Source organism: Venturia canescens, chromosome 5, assembly GCF_019457755.1.
Source record: "Venturia canescens isolate UGA chromosome 5, ASM1945775v1, whole genome shotgun sequence".
NCBI classification, from domain to species: domain Eukaryota; kingdom Metazoa; phylum Arthropoda; class Insecta; order Hymenoptera; family Ichneumonidae; genus Venturia; species Venturia canescens.
Genome location: NC_057425.1, coordinates 10,796,294 through 10,817,871, shown reverse-complemented (window position 1 = coordinate 10,817,871; position 21,578 = coordinate 10,796,294). Strand labels below are relative to the sequence as shown.

At 41.8% G+C, this 21,578-nt stretch overlaps 1 protein-coding gene across 1 annotated transcript in view; it reads left to right on the top strand.

The window, feature by feature from the left end:
* LOC122411014 (monocarboxylate transporter 10-like) overlaps nt 1-21,578 on the top strand; it is a 56,465-nt gene that overhangs the window by 4,456 nt on the left and 30,431 nt on the right. Inside the window, exons 3-4 of the mRNA XM_043419527.1 lie at nt 5,418-5,528; nt 7,206-7,379. Coding sequence (XP_043275462.1) covers nt 5,418-5,528; nt 7,206-7,379 — 285 coding nt within the window. The remainder of the gene's footprint in view (nt 1-5,417; nt 5,529-7,205; nt 7,380-21,578) is intronic.

Below are 21,578 nucleotides of genomic sequence, written 5' to 3'. Positions count from 1 at the left end.
AGCGGAGCTCGCGAGATCGGATAACGCTGAAGACGATCGGTCGCACTTTTATATATACTTACTTATACAGTTTACATGTATTATGTATATTGGACCTTCCGAGGCAAGCTCAGACCATCCCAACCCCATGAAATTTCATTATTTCAGCATTTCATGAAATTCACGTCGCTGAAGAGGTTTTCCATTACGTCTTTTACGTGCTGTTGCGATAATTTCACTCTGAATGGAATTTCGATTCGTTGTAAAGAAATTGAAGAGAATGGAATTCGGGAAATTTCTTCGAGAGAAAAATCCCCTCGGTATAAGTGCGGAGATTTTTCATGAAATTGGAATTTTCAATGAATGCTAAGAATCTGAGAAAAATGTAGAGCGATGCAAGTTTTTGAAATGAGAAAAATGCTTCGTCGATGTGAAATATCCCGTATATTTATTCGACATCTATGTGTGTGCACGCTGAAGTTTCTGGTCGTGGTTGGTACAACAAGGTTCGCCTTGGTCTTCCTCAAAGCCAGAATCTTGAAACTATACAAGGAGACTATCGAAGCATCGAGTCGCCCTGGAAAATCTTTAGTTCAAGTCCAATAGAACCCAGAACCACGGAAAAAGATAAATAAAGCAGAGAAAAACAAGAGTGGAAAATATATAACGGGAACAAAAGAAAAGTCAGCGTGGAAAATCTTCGAGAGTTCGTACCCGGGAGCATTTGTATTCGTGCTTGAAGCACCGTCCTGTCTTCAAATGTAAATTCCGCATTTCTACTCGTCACGTAAATCGATAATCAAAGTTTCCTGTGGATTCGCATTAGCTGAAGGTTTTTTCAAATTTTATCCACTGCGATAAAACTTACAATCATTTCTCAGATTTTTACGAGCGGAGTAATGTCGTAGGAAAAATCCACTCTTTTCGTACGTGTACAATTCGCTTTTTTCACTTCCCGTATATGATTCATGCGGCAACGTTTTTGTCATGAAGACATGAATCAGTATTATACAGGACGGAAAACTCGAAGAAAAGATTCACCTATCCAACAAATCCGCAAGAAAAGTGGCCGAAGAAGAAAGCCCGCGAGATAAGTAATTGCTTCGTTCTTAAGAGCATTTTCGTTGTTATCAAAATACCCTCAAAGGTACATTCTAGAAATTGATAGGGTACGGGGATTTGAAAAAGTCATCGGGAGACTTCGAGGAGGTCAAATCAAATTAATCAAGTCTTTTGTTCACGATTTGGAGGGTTTCTCCGAGTCGTCGTTCGAGAGTCGCACTTAGCCAACTAAATTACGCGAGACTCTTGTCATCTTAGGCAACAGTTTGGAAAAAAACTTTCGTAGTTTCTTTGAAACATTTGACCACGTGAATTCGGCTATTTTTTCTTCACCCGAATTTCGTTGAATGAAACGCAGCTTTATTGATGGTGGATCCTAGAAAGTTGAAAATAATACTTTCATCTTAAAAGTTGATCAGTGTATACTGATGCTTAATTCAATAATTGCCGAATTTCATGATGTTTTTATATTCAGTTTGTCCGTTAATCGAACATAGCAAAACCGAATTTGTGAGAAAAATTTTCACGGTGGGATTCCATCGGAATTTTGAACGGAATTTTTTTTTATGCAACAGTTTTTTTTCGGAAAGTGAAAGTTCATTTGAGACAGTAAAACGTTACTTAGGAGGAATTCGTCAGGTAATTTCGTGGAGAAGATTTTTATTAAGGTTGCACGAAACGATTTTCTTAAGGAAGTCTTGAAATTTACACGGTGTTTAAATGGGTAGTCGGCTTAAAATATCAAATTTTAAAGGTTTCGTCTCATTTCTTATTGAAATAAACGTGTTTAAATATGAAGAGAAATATACAGGGTTATAGAGACTGTGCGTAAAAAATCGTTTATCTTTCCATACAAAAAATGAACGCTTCTTACGAAGTTTATGAAAAAGTACATAATAAAAATTGAGTATATAATGAAGGTCTGGGAAAAAATTCAAGACGATATTGTCTTACCAGTAATAAAGATCGAAATTGGTAAAGAGCACTCGTAACCTCACATTTGCTTATTTCAGCATTTTGTTTTTTCTTGCCTTGGGTCATTCCTGTTAGAGCCTTCTGTCTTTTTATTAATACTTTTTTCTTGATCCATTTTCCATTTCGTTTTCCCTTTGTGCTCTCTAATGCGATTTTTTACATAAAAACTATAGTATTTTAGCCAGGGACGGATAAAATTTCGGGTTCAGTCGGTGTTGGATTCCGGATTAATTAATGACTTGTAATTTCATTCGCCAAAAGATAAGTTGAGAAAATTCATTTACAATTTCGAATTAATAACTCTGTCATTAATTTAAATTGATTATATCTAATTAGGAAGTAAAAATCGGGCATGGTCTGCCTTAAAATCGGCTAAAATAGTACCATCATCGAAACCTGTATTCATCAGTTGATGGTTTTGTGAATCTCTTATTATTAATTTTCAATATTTTTTACCGATTGTAAAAAATTCTGTAATATATTCGAATTCACTGAAACTACTCTAAATTCGTACAACAAAGATTGAGCTGAGAACACTAGAGAAAATTTAACACTCGTTCAACTAGCGTGCATCGCCTCATCCACCTAAGAACATCTAAAACTTGAAAATTCTGGTGAAAAAATGAAGTGTCGTAGTACTCAAACTACACAGAGTCTCGAAAGGATATTGTGACTGAGACAATGATATTCGTTTGGAAATAATAGGAATTAGAGGGTTCTTGTAGTGTTCTTGTTTCTGTAGAATGTTGGTTGATTCACTCGGCATGTTTGTCACGCGCGATGAACAACTCTACGCGTTTGAATCGCTGGGCTTTCTTTCAGGAATGAAATTAAAAGTGGTAGAAAAAAGTTATCTTACTTTAGCTCGATCTTTCTTCCGGGCGTCCCTCAACAATCTTGAAAACTCGCGTGTGTACAATCCACGAGAGAGGCACGGACCGAGCTGAGCAGGGTGATAACTCGTTAGCTTTTTTTTCCTTCGTTTTTTTTTCCTTCCCAGTCCGCATCCATCGGTCTCACTTTCACTCACTACATCGTTCGCAACTCTCGCACGCTTCTCGACACAGTCATTGCCTTTTCTGAACAAGCGAGCATCTCCCGCCATCCACCCCTTTCGTCCCTCCCTCCTCCCTCTCGTCGGGAGTGCTCGTACAATTTTATTATTTTTTCTCGTTTCCTCTGCCTTCATCCTTTGTTTTTTTCCTTCGCTCTTTTCCTGTACGCTCCATTCCTCCGCGGAGTTTTCTGCTCTGCTTCCGGCTCGTTGCTCCCGTGATGGTAATTAAGAATATTAGGTTTCTTTCAGGAGAGCAGGGGAAAGCATGTCAAGTCTTACCATAGTCGTTTGTCTTCTGTGGAATTTCTCTCCTTCTTGGCAATCGCATTTACATGAATATAGTTTTGTACACATTTTCGGGGCAGTCTCACCGCTCGATAGAGCTCCGAGCTTTTCAAGATAGCCGAGAGGGAAAGCTCTCGCAGCGCTTTTGGGAGAGTAGAATCTGAAAAAAGGTCCGACGCAAAGGTCCCGATGGAAAATACTCTTCCCTGACGTTGTCACTGCTTTTGTTGCGCTACAGTATTTGTTTCGGGTCTAGTTATATTATCTTGAGGAAATATATGACACGAGCATAATACAGATGCCGCTCGGTGCCTCGTAAGTTTATAGTAGAAGCATAAATTGCAACTGAATTTCTTCCATAACCATAAATCGTGTCTGCGAGATGACAAAACTTAATGAAATTCCACCGGTGAAATTTATCCCGCATTAATAATGGGGCGTCGAGAACACCGCGATTTTGGAATCCCTCGATATAATTTTCATCCTCGTAATCCCGTGCGTATAAAGATTGGCGAACGATATTCCGATTTTTGTAATATGTCATCCCAGCGAAATTTCTCCTACGCAAAATATTCGCGTCAACGACCAAGAATAAGAACCTCGTTCCATCAGAGACCGTACTTTGCCCTCGTCGCAGTCGAAATTCGATGATGTTTTCAAATTAATTATACGCGAAGAAAGTGATATTGGAACGTGGCCGAGGCAGAGCGTCCCTTAAAACAGATGCAGACACGCCCGATCTCGAGCGTACCTTAAGGAATAGAGTTTCGCGAGTTGCAGGGAAGAGCAGAGTGCCTGGAGAACGATCGAGGGTAAACAAGCTACCTTGCCCCGCTCGCGTACTCGTGCAGCACCGACTTGCTGATGTAAAGTTGTGATTTCACCGCAACAATGCACTCACGAGGAACTTACCGCAGTTCCCGGGGAATTTCAGAAGTAATGGCTCCTGTGTTAACCAGACTGCGAGCGCAGCCCGCACCCAGAGCGGAAACAACAGTAACAACTCGTGCATCGGTGTAGCCAGAATATCATAAGACGAATGTTGTTTGGTAGAAAAGCGAGACGAAAATGAAGGATCGCGGGAGAGTGAGAGGCTCGAGAAGAAAGTAATCGAATATGAAATGAAGCGAAGGTAGATCGTTCGTTAAGGAAAATATAATGAAATCGGTGGTGGCATGAAAATTGCAAATGCGAGAAGAGTAGATGCGGGAAGAGCGCACACGTACGTACGTACACATTATGCGCGGAAAGTACAACGTCCCCGAGGGCTTTTTTCGTCTCATTTTTCCCTCCTCTTGAGAAGATGAGATGGTGCAACTACGTATTTCATTACCAGCTCTCGGCTTTTCCAACCAGTTATTCATTTTTCTTCCCTCCTTTTTTCTCCCAACGACGTATTTTTTTTCTTTTTCCCTTCGTTTTTTTTCAACTCTTCGTCCATGTTTCCCAGTCTGCCTCTCACAAGTTCGAGCATTTCTGGAGCCCACTCTAGCCTCGAACTATTCATACAACTATGTGCGCAGCGTGTAGTTGAAGGGTCAACGAGTAGCCTGACATGGACCGAACAGGTGGACGTATATTGGTATTTCCTAGAGCGCGCAGCTCCAGCTAATAAAAGCCCCCGATGTCAGAGACGTATTAAGACGCGAAAAGAAAGAATTTCTCGAGAAATACTCCCTGGCATTTGAGCCACTCGCGCTTTCATTTAGTTTTTTCCAGTTTTTTTCTTCTCTTACCTTCTTCATTGGCCGGACGACCTAATAGAAATTATTGCCACCCAGTTTCTCCGTTAATTGGTTCAACCTTTCCGACTCTATTAGCCAAGGTCTACCGAATCTATTTAATTTATGTATATTCAAATATAACGTTGTTTTTTTTTCACATTTTCTCTGCGACTCAATCAGTTCAGGGAACGAGGATTTTTAAAAAATCTTCACTTCCAATTTTCATCGCAATTCCATTATCGTTCTCCGCAATATGTTCAAACGCAAAGAAAATTGTCTGGAACGATAGATTTTCAACTTTTTCAACGTATATTTTTTACCGTCTATTTCCTCAGATCCCAGAGTACGATGCATGGATATGGATGAGAGCTTGCCAGGCAACGCGAATTGGGTTCTCGGTGATCTGCGGAGCTTGCATCGATGCGTGCCTGCGCTCCGGCGAACAGGTAAATGAAAAAACACTCCATTCTTCCGAGCGCTCTCAATAGAAAGCATCGTTTTTGTATCGATTTTAACGGACTATAAATAGATTGCATCCGCAGTCGAACTGTGAAGCGAATTTATGGGATTAATAAATTGCAGCATCTTCATCGTTGAACATAATGAGTCACAATGCAGGATGGTCCAGAGAGATTTTCATTCGATTTATTTATCAGCACAAAGTTCTCATCGAGAGATCATTCATCCATTCGTAACGCTTCTTTGTCTCTCGAGGGATTAGTCGTTTTCCTCTTTCTTCCTTCCGACGAGACATCGATCGAATATTAATCAATGAGAGTCGGACTCTTTCGACTGGTGGTGCGTGGGAGGAGAGAACTATTTGAATTTAACCAAGTTTTGACCTCCTCCGAATCTCTTAATTCAATTTATTTAATTTCAATAATTCACGAGTTTTTTACAAACTCGTCCAAAATTTATGATGCGCACTGTGACATTGTTTTGTAGAGTGCATATTGGAAAGAGGTCAGCTCGGGAGAGGCAGAGCAAGATCGACTCTACTTTTGGCTGTCGTATATCTCGCAGATGCTTATCAACTCCATTTCTTACTTTATATTTATCTTTTCCTCGTGAATTTCAGCCAGCGATTATATCGTGAAATTGACAAGTAATTTGCTGATCCATCGTAAAATGGAGAGCGAAAGAATATGAGAAGTTTTTTGAGTGTTGCAAAAATATTTTACGGACGAAGCGTACTTTGTTGGTACGGCACTTTATAATACGAAAAAAGATACTTTTTAAAAATTTTAAATTAAAAAAATGATACGAATATAAAATAAAACTTTGTAGTAGAAAAAAATGCCTCCAACGATAGCTCCTGGAATGATTGGTGTGCTGCACAATTCCGCATTGTTCAACAGTCGCGCAGGCTTCGTTTTTATATAAATTGCAATTTTTCTCCTTCCTTGAGGCGTGTGATTGTACGCGCTTCGTTATTTCTTTTTAAAATGCCATTTCCCAGACATTTATTATTTCATCATTATTTCTAGAATTATCTCAACCTCCCTGAACCCGGGCTCCGGTTCTCTTCCGCGACACAGAATCCTGTTATCTATTCGGGAAGTCTTCTTTATTGAATGCTCTGCACCGTGTATCCGTATCTTGTGACAAATGCGGAGGTAGAGTAGCCCTGCGACGAGTTATTTTCAGCCGAACGCTATTGGAAAATCATGAAAAAGGATTAAAATAATACAATGAAAAGGCTTCTTTGTTGGAATCATTATCGAGAACGTGAAAAAGACAAAAACAGTGGAATAGAGAGATCAACTTTCAGAATCCATTCGCTGCTCGATATCTCCGCATAGGACGCGCATTGAAAGACGAAAGTAATTGGAATTCGTCGGCCTTTCATCACCGATTCTCCGTTCGTCGCTGTATAATCCCTTGAATCTGTAAATATGAAGACAGCAACGAAGACTTAATATGAGAAACTAATTGTAAATCTGCATAAAAGGAATAGATGTCAGGCTTTACGAAGGGTGCAAAAAAAAAAAGAAAAAGAAAAAGAAAAAGAAAAAAAAAACACGTACGAAAAAGCAGTGGCCTCGTTACTTCGACCCAGAATTTCAACGCTCGTATAAATCCTTGTACATGTATTTTGGAGCTGATGAATAATTTTTTTGCAGGGATAGATGTTGCTGGTATGCGAACGCATTTCTATCCCGAGGGTGGCTGGGGCTGGCTCGTATGTGCAGCAGGTTTTCTCGCCATGTTGCTCACCACTGGGATGCAACTGGCCTTCGGAGTTTTGCATCTCTACGCAGCTCGTCATCTCGGCGAGCGTCACTTAATGGACATAGGTGAGTCGTCGTGTAGCGCTCTATACGCTCGCGTACGAATGTGAGTGCCGGTTCGCATCGCCTCCAACCGTATGGAAGCAGTAGTTCATAAAATGGGCTCCTTGGTCATTTTTCGTTAGGAATATTGCGCCAGAACCGGAAACGCTTGGAATTTATATGTTTCTTGGTTTTTTCCACTCCATGTTCTTTGCCGCCTCGGTAAAGCACGATATAATGCACCGGCCGAGGCGAGTACGGCATCGGTGAGTAACACATCAACGAGAGACGAGCCGCAAAAAGATAAAAGCGTCGAAGCAACGGTGAAAAGGGAGATAAAGAAATAACCAAAATAAAACGAAATGGAGAACCTGGAAGAGAGGCTCTTACAGTTTTTCTCCTTTTATATTCTTCGTCCCGCGCTCACTGCGTTTTATTTTCACTTCTTCTCCAATACGTATGAGCCACGAATAAAAAAGTAAATTATACATAGATATCGCACCGAGCCGATTTTCCGAGGGCGGAATTCACGATTCCTGCCAGCCGGAGACACCGATCCGGCCCTTCAAACTCCCTTCGATATTACTCTTTCAATTTTACTTTTTATTCCCGGTCCCATTTATACATCGAGTGTTCGAATATTCACGTGCAAGAATTGTCGGATAAATGATTCTCGAATAAAAAGAAGATTATCCCAGAGACAATTGTTCGTTCGATACGTCGGCTGAACTTCCGGTTCCGAAAAAGCGAATCTCTCGAATGACAACTCCGAAATTACGCTCATTTTTGCAGCAGCGAACTGATTTCCAAAACTTCCATTCGTACACAACCGAACATGGAGCTGAACGAAATATCGGTGCCAAGTTCTTGAGTAAAACGGGATTAACCTGCTCTCGAGTTCAGCCACCAGTTTTTAGAGAACCTTTACCTCCACGTCTGCCTGAACATTTCACCAAGATAAATTTCACCAGCGGCACAGAATTTCTCATATTTAAAAGTTTCTCTGGCTCTCGTTTCGTTCCCACCGTGTCTCGTCACTCGTGCGAGCTACGAATTTTCGCACATTGCCCGGGCTACGAAAGAGGTCGGAAGAAATCGAGAAATTGTCCGTTCGCCTCGTTTCCCCCTTCCTCCTCGTCTCCAGCCCACTTGCATGCGTCGAATAGACCGAATGAAAGAGGACGAGAATAAGAAGGATTCGATAAAAGCTCCAAGTGCCCGGGGCTGATGGATGCAGATGGGTCACACTTTACATTCTACCTGTTCTACATTTACTTATATACCAAACCCAAGAGATTAATGCTTTCTCACTAGTAATCCTTCTGAGCCATCAACATACATATGGATCACGTCCTTTGCCCGTATTATGGGTATTCATGATTGAATTATCGCGACGACCAGCTTCCTTATTTATGGACATCCTCGCAAGCCTTCTGCAAAGCATCCTGCGCCGAAGATATTGCTGTACACTAATTTCGGTAGTAATGTGGGACTGCTTATTCAAATGAGAGATCAAAGATTTAGGTAGTTCTGTACTTTTGTTGAAAGCTCAAGAACCGGCTGAAATTTAAATATGGAGCAATTGTCAAAATTTCAAGTCGATTCGCCATTTAGTTTTCGAGATGTTCGCCATTCAAATAATTGGTCATTTTGTACGCGATGCCTTAACGCCTCACTGGATAGCACTTCATTTACATTTTTTATTATCGACGCTTAACGGATCTTACAGCTTTAAAATGAAAGCAGTCCTGTATTCAGTACTATTGTGGGATTAATATTTTTTAAAATGGGAATTTTTGACCATCTAGTCTCGGATGGAAGCTTTTTCTCAAGTGTTTGACCACCTTTCTCGATTGAATTGCCATTTGAACACTTTTTAACTTCTTTCGTGACGAATAAATAAGATTTCGGGGAACACTGACATTTTGACGCTCGACGCTGTAGTGATGTTGGAGGATGGCGTTGTTGCCACGATTACAGCGCCGCTTTCTATTTGCGCGGCAGATTGCACAGCTCGTACGTCTATGTACTGAACTACCTTAACGTGGAAACTAATTTCGTTCTGTGAATAACGTAAATTGGAAAGTTTTTTTTTTTCGAAAGGGATTTATAAAAGGAATCGTCAAAGGTTTGAGGATTTATTTTCTCAAAAATACATGAATTTTCAAGCATTTTTATGGCTTTTTGCGTGAATTTTTTCTTGGATTCGAATAAGTAAATTCTTTCGGGATTCGTTCTTTTGGGTTAAGTTTACCATTTGAGCTGTTAAACTGAGGAATATTTCCCTAATAATGCCCTGACACGATTATCAAACTCACGGAATTTCATCGCTTAATCATAAACCAGAATAAAATAATGAAAAATAACGAATCTCCGCAGCGAATAGTGTGATCAATCAATAGTTGTCTGTATAAGAGAATACGAGAAAGGGATGAGCTCCGACCAGGGGAGAACATTCCCACTCGGTGGTTTCTGACGATCTGGAGCGCGATGGAAAAGCGAGAGTAGAGCGCAGCAGGTGCTAGATGTGCTTCACGGAATTTCCACTCAAACTTTTACTCTTTTCGAGGATCTCTCTCTCCCTCCGGCTGTAGAAGAGCTTGAAGAATGTTCGCGTATGCCGCTCCGCTCTGTCTTGCTCCCTGTCCATTTTTACGCTCTGCATCGGCGTCTATATGCCTGTATTTACCAGTCAAACTCATTTTTTTCTACAAACTCGTTAACTCCAGAGAGAAACAGTGTATTCCTTCTACACAAATGGAAAAAAAAAAACAAAAAACAAAAAAAAAAAAACAAAAAACGCTTCATATTAATTTAATATGATTACGGTTGTAATTAACGATAATTAAAAATTCTGTAAGAGCAGCCCCGTAATGACTTGAACTTATGGAAACATATAAAAGAGATGCGAATGAAATGAACGAGGTCATGGATTTAAGGGCGCGGGTCACGCGAGCTTTCAAAAATAAATCGATTCCTCTTCCTGATGATAAATATTTCGAGATTTTCTCGATGTTTAGCAAAAACTTTGCAACTTATGTACGGATGCTGAGATTGGAAGGATTTCTGACGTGAGTCTGTCTTTGATGTAAGAGAAACGAGGGAGGGGGGGGGGGGGATAGCTGCAGTCTTCAAATAATACTCCCGCAAACACACTAGTGTGATACCATCTAGAAAACGTTGAGTAAAAAAATAGGGAGAGGAAGGAAACTGACAAGCGAGTGATGGGGTGGTCCAAGAATCGAGAAGAGCTTACGACATCCAATTAGAGAAGTTTCCCTCCGAGGCCTTTGCTTCTCACTCCTTTATATTTTCGTCTGTCTTTTTATCTCGGTGCTCTCCGCGAGTTTGCGTGTCTCTTCCGCATCGGTGGTACGCGGAGAAGAAAAACTATCGAGCTATTTAACGGCGTCGTTGCAATCGGGTATTAAAACTCTTGGTCTATTTAATGCTCTTCGTTGACCATATCTTTTGGAACATCCGAAGAAGTAGTCTCTCGGATAATACGAAGAAGACGCGGCGAGGAAAAAGTCTCGGGGGATGAGAGCAAGGAAAAGATCGGGGGATGAAATAATCGAGAGAGCTCCTGGTTAGGATAGATTGATATAGAGGCGAGGACAGAGGAAACGGGATTTCGCGATAATCGAGATCTATTTTTCCTCTTTTTGTGACTCGAACCTCTGCACCGAGGAGAGAAGTCTTTCGTGACTGTCTGCGGGTAATTGAGAAGTCGAAGTGCAGACACGGTCTTCTTCGTTTTCTTTTCGATGAATCGCCTGCTCCAAGTACATAGACGAAGAAGATCTTTATGTAGACCGAAGAACGGAGCGGAGACTGCTTGGTTTTGCGGACGAAAAAGTTCCATTCGACGATTATTTCCGATAGAGCATTATGGCTTCGACGACACGCCAGTATGTCCGTTAAGACCATTCGCTTTTTCAAACCTTCCGCGGGCGCGTCGAGTTCTTCCTCCTTGCGATTAAATAAATAACACGGCAATGCGATACACCACGCGAAATTATTATGACCGTGTGTTTCGTTAGGCGTCTTCTTGGGGTCAAAAAATCGTTGAAAGCAATGGAGAACAAGGTGAATCGAGCGAGGAGAGAAAACTAAACGATAAAAGTTTCTATGTTTACCTGACTCGATTATATATAATTATGGGTTTTCTGTCCTCCTTGCAAAGGGAAGAAAAAAGATTTTAGTGGGCGAGCAAAATGCCTTGAAATAGTCGAGTCGGTTAAACCCGTAGGTTTTTCGACCTTCCACACTTTCCTCGTTTTTACCCTTTGCGGAGCCTCGGCAACGCTTCCCGTACGAGCTCACAACTCACAGCATGCGCCGGCACCACTTTCGGTCACACGCGAATATCACCTTGCTCAAAGATAATGCGGAAAACTGCAGCGATGCACTTCGTTAATATTCAGACTCCGAATGTTTTTATTACCCCAGTCTCGTTACTCCCAGCACTCGTTTCGCTACTGAATCTCTGCAAAATCTTTCCCTCCACCAGGCTTTTTTCACCCGAACACATGCTACTCGTGTACACTTTCATTATTCCAGATTCAGCATGGATTTCCATGGGGAGTTTGCAAACGATCCGCAATGGGTAGCTAAAAAAATCACGCGGTCGAGTGGCCCATGGAAAAAATTTCAAATTTATGTAGTATTTCACGAAAAGTATATTATTCCGCATATATAAAAAATGCATTTTTTTTAACTTTCATAAATACAATGTTATATATTTAAGAAAGTATAAAATGTTCATTCATTGTTTTTTTTACACGTCAACCAATCGTATAATATTTTTACTAACGTTTCGAACTGAGAATATTGTTCTGAGCATTTCTTATAAAATTGTTTCACTTATCTGGAACCCTCCTTGTTGCCAGGCCTGGGCTCTTGATGCATGTTAGCTGATGAAGAATTTCTTCGATATCGACGATATAAATAAACGTATTATTCGGTTGACGGTACGGAGATTATTAATTCGTGTATCGACCCTTGAAACGCGGTAAATTCAAATCAGTGTAGTTACAACAAATATGAATCATGTATTGTGTTGTTATTAACGTTAGATTTTTTTTATATTAAATATATATTTTTCCATGCATTAATCATACATATTTGGCATATGATAAATAAATGTTCAGTGCAATGAAAATGTAATGTTGATACAAAAAAATATAAACAGGGCTGTCAATGTACTTGTCCTGAAACTCCTACGAGGCTCTTGATATGATTTATATAAAAAAAAAAAAAACTTATTTCCTATCGATTATTATAGTACTTTTTATGTAAAAAATACTCATTCAAAATTGAAAAAAAATGTATCCAATGTTTATCAAAAATGTATATTGAATGTGAAAGAAAATTTATCGTTAATTAATAACGATACGATACATGATTAATATACTCAAATCGGCAAAATCATTGATAAAATAAACACATGATTCATATATTTGTATGTATGAAAGTTTAAAAAATATGTATTTTTTATATATGCGGAATATACTTTTCATACAATACTAGACATGCTTTAGAGATACTTTCTTTTCATGGGGCATTTGCCTTCTCATTCTACGTGCTCTATGGACCGCTTATCAGTAAGATTTTTTTTTCTGTTTTCGTACCAAAACTGATAGAAGCTAAATATTTATTAACGTGCAGAATCCTCAGTTTCTGGAGGTTTCCAAGGTTGTTTATCGACTCGAGTGTCAATCGGTTGAAACTTGAAAAAGTTATTCGCGAAATACGGAACACAAAACTTCTCGTGGCGACACAATTTCTAATTTCTTAGTCGTTGCTCCGATCAATGCTGATTTGCATAAACTCGTCGTGTTTTATAGCCACGAATTGGTCGATACAGCGAGAACGCTTTTGAAGCTAACACTCCGAGACATCGAACTTTAAAGGTGACCCAAATTTCAGACTGATTTGGTGCCCTGGTCTTAGTGGTGAAAAGTTTTCGAGATACGACTTTGATCTCATTTTTATGACTTTTCATCTCTCCCGGAATAATGCACAAGTCGAATAGTTCTAGGAAAACTGTGGCATATGCTGAAAGTCGCATTTGCATAAATAAATCATTCGGGGTTTTATGATCGGAGTAAGTTTTTTGCAGTTGACACACTTTGAGTATATTTCACTCTCTGCAGCCCTGGATATATTCTGATCGATATTTTCACGTGTTTCCATGCTGATATATCACCGGGAGCATTGATTCGTAAAGAAAATTACGAAAAACGTATAAACCGGTCAATTTTTATCGAAGAAAATATGCATTTTCCGCGACGAGTCGTTCGTTCACCTTTAATATATTTTCCTTTAATTTACCGCTGCAGTCTACACGTACACTGTGTTGAACGATGACGAACTGTATGTTCGAGGTATGAGCTCAAGAGAACGGAAAAAGCTGAGGGAACTGCGCCGCTCAAGAGTGTCCCGGGAGTCGACAGTTAAAAATTCAGCACCTACCAGATATCCCTTAATGGATACTCGAACGTCCTTGACTCACTTTTTCATTTTATCGGCAACCGAATTATTAAATCGACTATTCAAAAGCGGATATAGTCGAAAGAATCCCTCGAAAATCTTTGCCGCAGTGAATATTTCAAAAGGATGCCGAAGAGGCTACAACTTATCGAATATTTATGAAAAGCAATTATAACAGTGAGTAACGATGATCCAACTTGCACCGCGACTGAAATAAATTGTTATTTTACGATTTTGAGAAAAATTATTCTCGCCGGAAAGGCGAATATTAAATTAGAGAATCGGGACAGATCGAGATTCTTGATACGCGATATAGACCTAATAAATTTTGTGTATATTTTTTGGATTCATTTTTAACAGAGCTCCGTGTGGAAAAGTATGGAAATTTATGCACAGCATTGATAGGAAGGTGTATGTAATTTATATTGCTAAAAAAGTGAAATAGCCATCTCCTGGGCTCTGCTCACAAAGCTCGGGTCTTCTCCCCGAGTCGCTTCCTTGTCTTTTATTTCTCAAACTTTTTCCACTTCGGTTATATTTCCGTCGGTAATGGCCGACTTTCTCCCAGAGAAGAGCTGACTTTGCCCTCGATCTCGCATGCTCCCTCTTTCTTTTTATTTTCTTTCTGCTTCCTCGTTTGCCGCGTTTTCCTCGTGCACGGCGAGCAACGCAGACACGCACGCGCGCACGGATGTACATCGTCAAATACCCACGTACGTATTCTACAGGAGAAAAGTGACGCTCGGGAAAACTCCCCATTCGCTGGGAGGGCGCATATCTCCAGGAGTTTCGCACTTTTTACAAAGTACAGCTTTTTATCCGCCTCAGCGGAGAGCAGACCGAGACACGTTATTTGCTACGCAGTAGCATGTAATACTAATGCTGTAAAGCAAGTTCTTAAATCTTTGAATACCGAGCGCGAAACGTCGAGGGACTAATTTTCAAACATCGAAGTCTCATAAAGCAGCATGTTTATCGTGAAACGAAATCAAAAACATTTAAAACGACATTTAAAAACGACATTTTCGATGAATTTAATATTAGTTTCGACGGTTCGCGAAATTAGGAATTTTTCGAACCATCGACGTGTTAAATTACTTGGCAAATTGTGCCGGCTGGATGACTACTTTAATTGAAATCTCTGCGTCGGTATTTGCGATGCCATTAGTTCTAGGAAGTCATAACCAGAATAGGGTGGCAGTAAAAGAGCTGAACTCTCTGTCGCAGGAAATCGGAAGTGCTGACTCCTCATCCGTCCAAACAATCATTTCACTCTCGGGGGGAGTGTCTTGAATAATGTGTATAATAAGCAATCAGCTTTCTTCGTAATATCTTCAATCATTTTTCACGACTGCATTGTGTGATAACATCGTGTAATAATTGTTTTTGGGAGTGGACCGAGCGAGCAGGCCCACCGCAAACGTCGTCACTTTTACTGCTGAAATACGTTTTTACGATGGCTGCTTCCCGGGTATAAAGTTGACAGAGTTGATTCACAGTTTCCCCTGGAATGCTGGCTTTCGAATAGTTCGTAATTACTGAAACTCCCCAGGGGATTAAGAGAATTGTATTATTAACGATATTTTGTGTGTTTGCCTGCCTGCTTCGGTGCTCGTACAAAAGCTCTCACGTGTCTTTGACTCCGCTCACAAGAACCGTGACACAATAGATAAAAAAGAATAATCGTAGAGCCTTTTGTGTGCCCAGCACACGTGGGAGCTCATCGTCGACGATGAACTCGCTGCAACATTGTGTCGACCCTTGTGCTTAGGTCCAATGAAATCCGCAATGATAATTAAAGATCCTTGATCTCTATTCGAAAAGTAAAAGCAATTTTCATTGTAGGAGTAGAATGAGTAACGTTTTTAACGACGCGACAAGAAGCAAAGTTTCTCATTCGCCAGCTGCTTTGATTTCGCTGACTCACGAAGAACGAGTTGAAAGGTTCATTCGAATAAGTGTCTAGTAGAATTGGCCATGAATATCCTGGCGATCGAAAAGCTATTTGAAACTCGTGTATCAAGTTTTCGTACTTGGGATGAGCTTTCAGGTAGTTTTACCGTGGGATCGATGTCCGTCGTAAGTTGAACGTTCCTCAGGGCAGGGCTGTTATATATACGATGGAGCGTAGCAGAACAAGCTTCGAAGCTTTTGCAACAGGTCTTAAGATGAACTGGCAGTTGGGCCGTCTCGCTCGGGTTGTATCGTGAAGAGGGTGCGCTGGGGAAGAGGGGGATTTCGAACGGAGTTTGGAACGTGCTCCTGAACGTTTCAGTGCTCTCTCCCGTTTGGTTTTTCCGCTGGTGGGTATTGCCGCCGCAGCGACGATATGTCCGGGTGCGGAGAATCCGTCGAGCCCTGCCGAAGCACTCCCTCCACGAGGATTTATTGGATTGGTGAATGCCCGGGAAGTTTAGAGAGGATTGGTTGCTCGCTGATGGCGCGCTGTGACCAAAAAATAGTGATAAAAATAAAAAGGAACAAACGACGATGCATCAAGGTGTCCGTTACCACGGACACATAACCGCTTGCGCACACGATTCTCCTCACTCAGCCCTGTTGCACAATGCGAATCCATTAAGCCACCTCCGCTGTGCGACCAGGCGACCTCCTATATCTATAGAGCTGTCGAGTGAGCTTCTCGTTTAGTACACCTACGATAGATCGGAGACGACTTCTCCTAAACCCGTTTCAACATTGTTACACGTACTTGGAGAAAATGGCGTAGTGGATTGCCAGGACCCGGGTAACAGCCTAGCAAACCAAATCACCCGTAAGCAATATAGTCGGCTGCGTCGAGAGGCGAAGAGAACGTGTTTCGGGGATAACGATGGAGATTCGCTCGTGTCGAATCACTGCCCTTCGCTCTGCTCATAAACAGAGAGAACGCATTGCCTCGTGTGTCAGCAGGACACGGAAAATAATTTAACTACGAAGCGGTGACGAAGGAACATTCGTCGATATAGCTCCATGCATTTTATCAAGCTGGCCCATCCTCCAGATATTCAATGAGGTCCCGCGGCGGATGCTTCGCGTTTTAGTTGAAACTTCAACGAGATCCTGGCTTAACGTGCCTTCGTAAGATGCAATAGAAAAAGCGTATTTTCCAGGATATCGTGGAAGGTGCTGGTGTGTGTTTCCCAGAAAAATGCAAGATTGGCGAAAAGCTTTATAAAACGAAATTCGAGCTCTCGTGCGCTGTATAGCTTGGTTGTATATGGCTGTTGAGGTCGACAGTCAGGTCACGGCTTGGCATATATGTCCCTGAACAGATCCGAAAAGCCTCGGGTTCTCGGCGCCGTGTTACCGTTCTTCATGCTTACACCCTTGCTCGCTCTTTCTCTCTTGGCCTGGCACCGTTAAGCGTGTGACTCACACACACATAAGCAGAGGCTTCTTCATCGAGGGCTCAGACACTGTTACGCGGCGGGGGTCTACCGCAGGGACCACGAGAGAGACTCTGCTACGTTTCCTTCGTACGTATACCACATATTGTGAAGCAACAAGGCTATGTCACACAGCAGAAAATCGGACAAGGAGGAAGCGAACAATTCTGGGTCAAGCCTCATTTCGAAATAGTGTATCACGTCTCTGTGCTATGCTGCTGCTGCTGCTGCTGCTGGATGTTATTATATTCTTGTGTGTGCGCCTTCCATCTTGATCCACTGCGAAGAGAGAAGCTGAGCTCATGTTGACAGCGTCGACTCGCTAATTGACAAATTATCCGGTTCTATATCCTCGACTCTGTCCTCTAACAATGCCCATTCGTATTCGCGGAATCCCGAAAGCTCCTGCGAACGCATCGGATAAATAATATTCTCGTTATCTCCTGGAAGTATAGCGGATTTTCCGAGTCCGCGATGCAACCGAGATAAATGTTTTTCGTGCCGCTACCAATTGCAGTTTGTATATTCGTGGTATATAAAATACCCGGGTGAAGACCTTCGAGTTATTGTGATGCGAGATACAAGCACCAGGACGAACGCTACTCATGCGGAAAACACATTTTTATCGCGATGCTGGGCAAAGCTGCTTCGAGGAAAAGAAATATGCTTGATGTACTACATGAAACGCGATGCAAAAGTCCATTAAAATATCGAGGAAAGAGGGAGAGGAGGAGGCTGACAGGCGCCCCGAGGGACGTCAGTGGTGAAGAGTGGATCATGCATTAGCGAGGCAGAGCTGACGAGGCAAGCCGTTAAAAGGCGAAACCACTGACATTTAAAACGTATATTGCTTGCTCACTGTCAAAAAGGCGATTTCCACGTAATGTCGCTTTTTAATCCGTTCGGCTGCGCCCTTCTGATAAACTCCAGTCGATTTTCCTCCGTTTTGACAGTAATACGAAGATGCTGATGATAACAAGCGACCCGGTGGCTACCCGGCGTGCTTTCGATCAATCAACGACTTCCATTATTGCGGATAATCACGCGACACAAAGACGCAGAAGCGTATTAAAGATGTGCCAATTTAAATTCATACAATACTGATTAAATCTCTTTTTATATGACTTTAGAACGCGGATAAACGACGAGCGTATTTCTTCATTTGAAACGTTATCCTATTGCTGCTGGCAGTTCTGGGACAGGCAACAAGTGCTCACAGCCCGAGAAAATACTACATACTTAAACTCTTTACGGGATCAGGCACTCTCCTCCTTCCTTTGTCTCCGTCCAATAGCCTTGCTGAACCATGCAAGTAGAAGGCTTTTTAGTGCATCTTACCAAGACATTTCATGCTGTTGAGGAAACACCTCGACGCAATCTCGAGCACGACCTTAAAAAAGAGTTAGATGAAAATCTTTTCTGTTTATTCGCACAGAAAAAGCTCCATTCTCACTGGAATGTCGAATCACAATATTGCTTTGAAACTATAGTTATTTCATCGAAAGCCAGCAATCGACTGTGCAATTGAAGGAAGTTGAGGCGATAGTCATTTCTTTCCCTAAAATATTGCCCTCTACGAGGTGCAGAAGTTAGTGAGAATTGTTGTGCTCTGCAAAACGAAATGTTTTTCGGATTTCAAAATATTTTTAATCGTTCCAAAAAAGTTTTGTTCCACTGCAAAAAAAATTCTGTCGCAGTACTCAAATTTTTGTTATTCGAGCTGAAAAATGTTGTTGGGTACGAGCATCGAAATACTTCGACGCTGCACCAAAATTTCGTTTTCAGTGCCCTCTCTCGTCAGCTTTTCGTCGTTGCAACCGTCAGCAACGGATGACGAGTGTAAGCCTAGAAAACCCCCAATCAATAGAACCAATATCCGTGGGAATGAATCGTTTATTCAGTATCTACAATTCTCCTGATGAATCTGAAAGACTCGACAATAATCAACAAGCCTTACTTACGCTCTGAAAAAAAATCATTTTGTTCGAGCTCCCATCTGATTCAAAATAATATCAGAATTCCTCTATTATTACACGCGCTATTGTAGCCTTCGTTCTTCGCAACGGATTATGTACATACTCAAAAAGAAGCGCCTTCGGTTCGCGCTCTCCTCGGACCGAGACACTCCTTCGTATTCGTACATTCAGCAATCCTCTGAGAGTCGACCAGTAACGACAATCGAGTGTTTGATTCACCAGCGCAAACCACGTTTCATTATCTTCAAGAATGATTCCCGTCTCTGAATCGGCGTTTAAAAATAAAAGCTTGATCCTACCTAAGATGGATCAGGACATCGCAATAACCGTGAGTGCGAGAGAGACAGCTGAAAATTTCGAGATCGAAATTCTTTGACTCAGTTTGACCGATGAAAAAAAGGCTCTGTCAGTCAATTTTTGCCATTGCCCTGCGTAGGCTGATAGAGCCTTTTCTTCATCGGTCAAACTGTCTCAAAGGATTTTGATTTCGAAAATGCCACCTGAGGTTAGTCGACCGACGTACTCTCAAATGCCTCAACTTACTTTGAAGGAGCCACGAGACGCGCAGAGTAACATCTGTCCTCACTTAATTCAATGATCAACGTGATAAAAAACACAAGTGTATGCGGATTAACGATCCGAGCACAAAGAGACTAAGGAATTGGACGAGAAAATGAGCGACGAGCAGAGATTGACGCGATTAGACACACAAAAGTAGGTTCCCAGGCAAAATTCTTCAAAATTATTCCACAATGAGCTCTGCAATAAGAGAAAAGAGCGAAAGTCGTAAAGTAGCCTTGAGGGGGTCTCGTAACATTTTCGCCAATATATATTTTCGTCCCTGTCAGAGCTTTTCCAGCTCGGCGTCGTCGTTTTATCAGGACGAAAATTCCACCGCACTGCACTACCTGTTGAAACATATCCGGCAGACAACGACAGAGACGATCACATATATACGAGTACCTACGTGACATATTTGTATATGTATGTGTACGACTGCAGAACAATTCCTTGCTGAGCACTCAAGTCACAAATGTCCAAACGCACGTTCTCATTATGCATTCAGGCCAATGCATATTCATACGTACAGAAGGGACGAAATGTTCTCACTACCCCATCGATCGTTGTTCCCATATAAGAGCATAATACACAAAGTGCATGGGGCCTAGAACAACATCGCTATCTCGATTCTCGGAGCGGGGATATAGTAAAGCTTCATTTGGCCAAAATTATACGTGATCGCTAATGGGACAATGTACAGATATGAGCTGTACCAGGGCGATTATAGAATTCCAATGAATCCCCCATCAGCTACGAACACACAGATATCTGGGTATACATAAGCAGTATCTTCCAAAATACTTCGGGACCCAGATCATCGCCTTAATTAACGAGGAAATACTCGCCTCCGTTGCTGCGTTCCGAGAGGAGTTTCGTTCCTATTTGCCGATTATTATCGAAGGTCCGATTCCCCGTGATTGAGACGACGAATACCGAGCAGTAGCAAGAGCCGTTTAATGCGCGCTTTCTTTCCGCAAAGAGGGAATCGATCGAATTAGGGTGTCTTCGGGGAGGTGCCAAGTGTTTTGGAAACCGCCGGAACGCGGGCTTCCGGCGTTTCAGAAGCGAGGGATCGACCTTAATATGTACAGTGCTAACTCGCACGGTCGATCAACGTGTAGTAGGAAAATTCGACGATTCGTCACACGAGCAGTGAAGCTAGCGGGCGTGAGAACACAACGGTGAAAGTGCCCGACCGACGCTGGAGGAAACGAGAGGACGCGGAGACAGGGAGTGACTATTTTTCAGGACATCGAGGTAAAACCGCGGGAGGGAGGATTTTCACTATGGAACACCCTACACACCGACGGGTGCGGTTATCCCTCAGGAATTTGTTGACTCTCGTGCTCGAATGGGATGGGTCGAGGAGGGTCGATTGCTCCGTGGTCAAGCGACATATAGGAAGAAGAACCACACCGACGGGATCGCGCGATGTGCTGCTCTTTGCATAAAAAATGTATATACATAGATTTTATCTCTGGAAACTTCGTTCTCCATGTTTTTTCCGCTCCATATGTGTTTGTTTACATCGGCAAGCAAGGTCGAAGCACAAGTAATTATAATCACGCTCGAATGGATTTTTTTTACCCCCCCGACTCCACGTGTCATTCCCTCTCTGCGGGACCACAGCGTTCCTGATCACCAAACTTTTTCACCTGCACCCTAATCAACTGCAGGCCTCCCTTGTGCTCCGTATTTTTCAGTCACCTCGAGCGTAAACGAACGCGATGTATCCCAGCGAAAAAAGTCGATAATTCGTGGACGTCGCTTACGATAGAACGTCCAGACTATAGAGAATGCGGTAT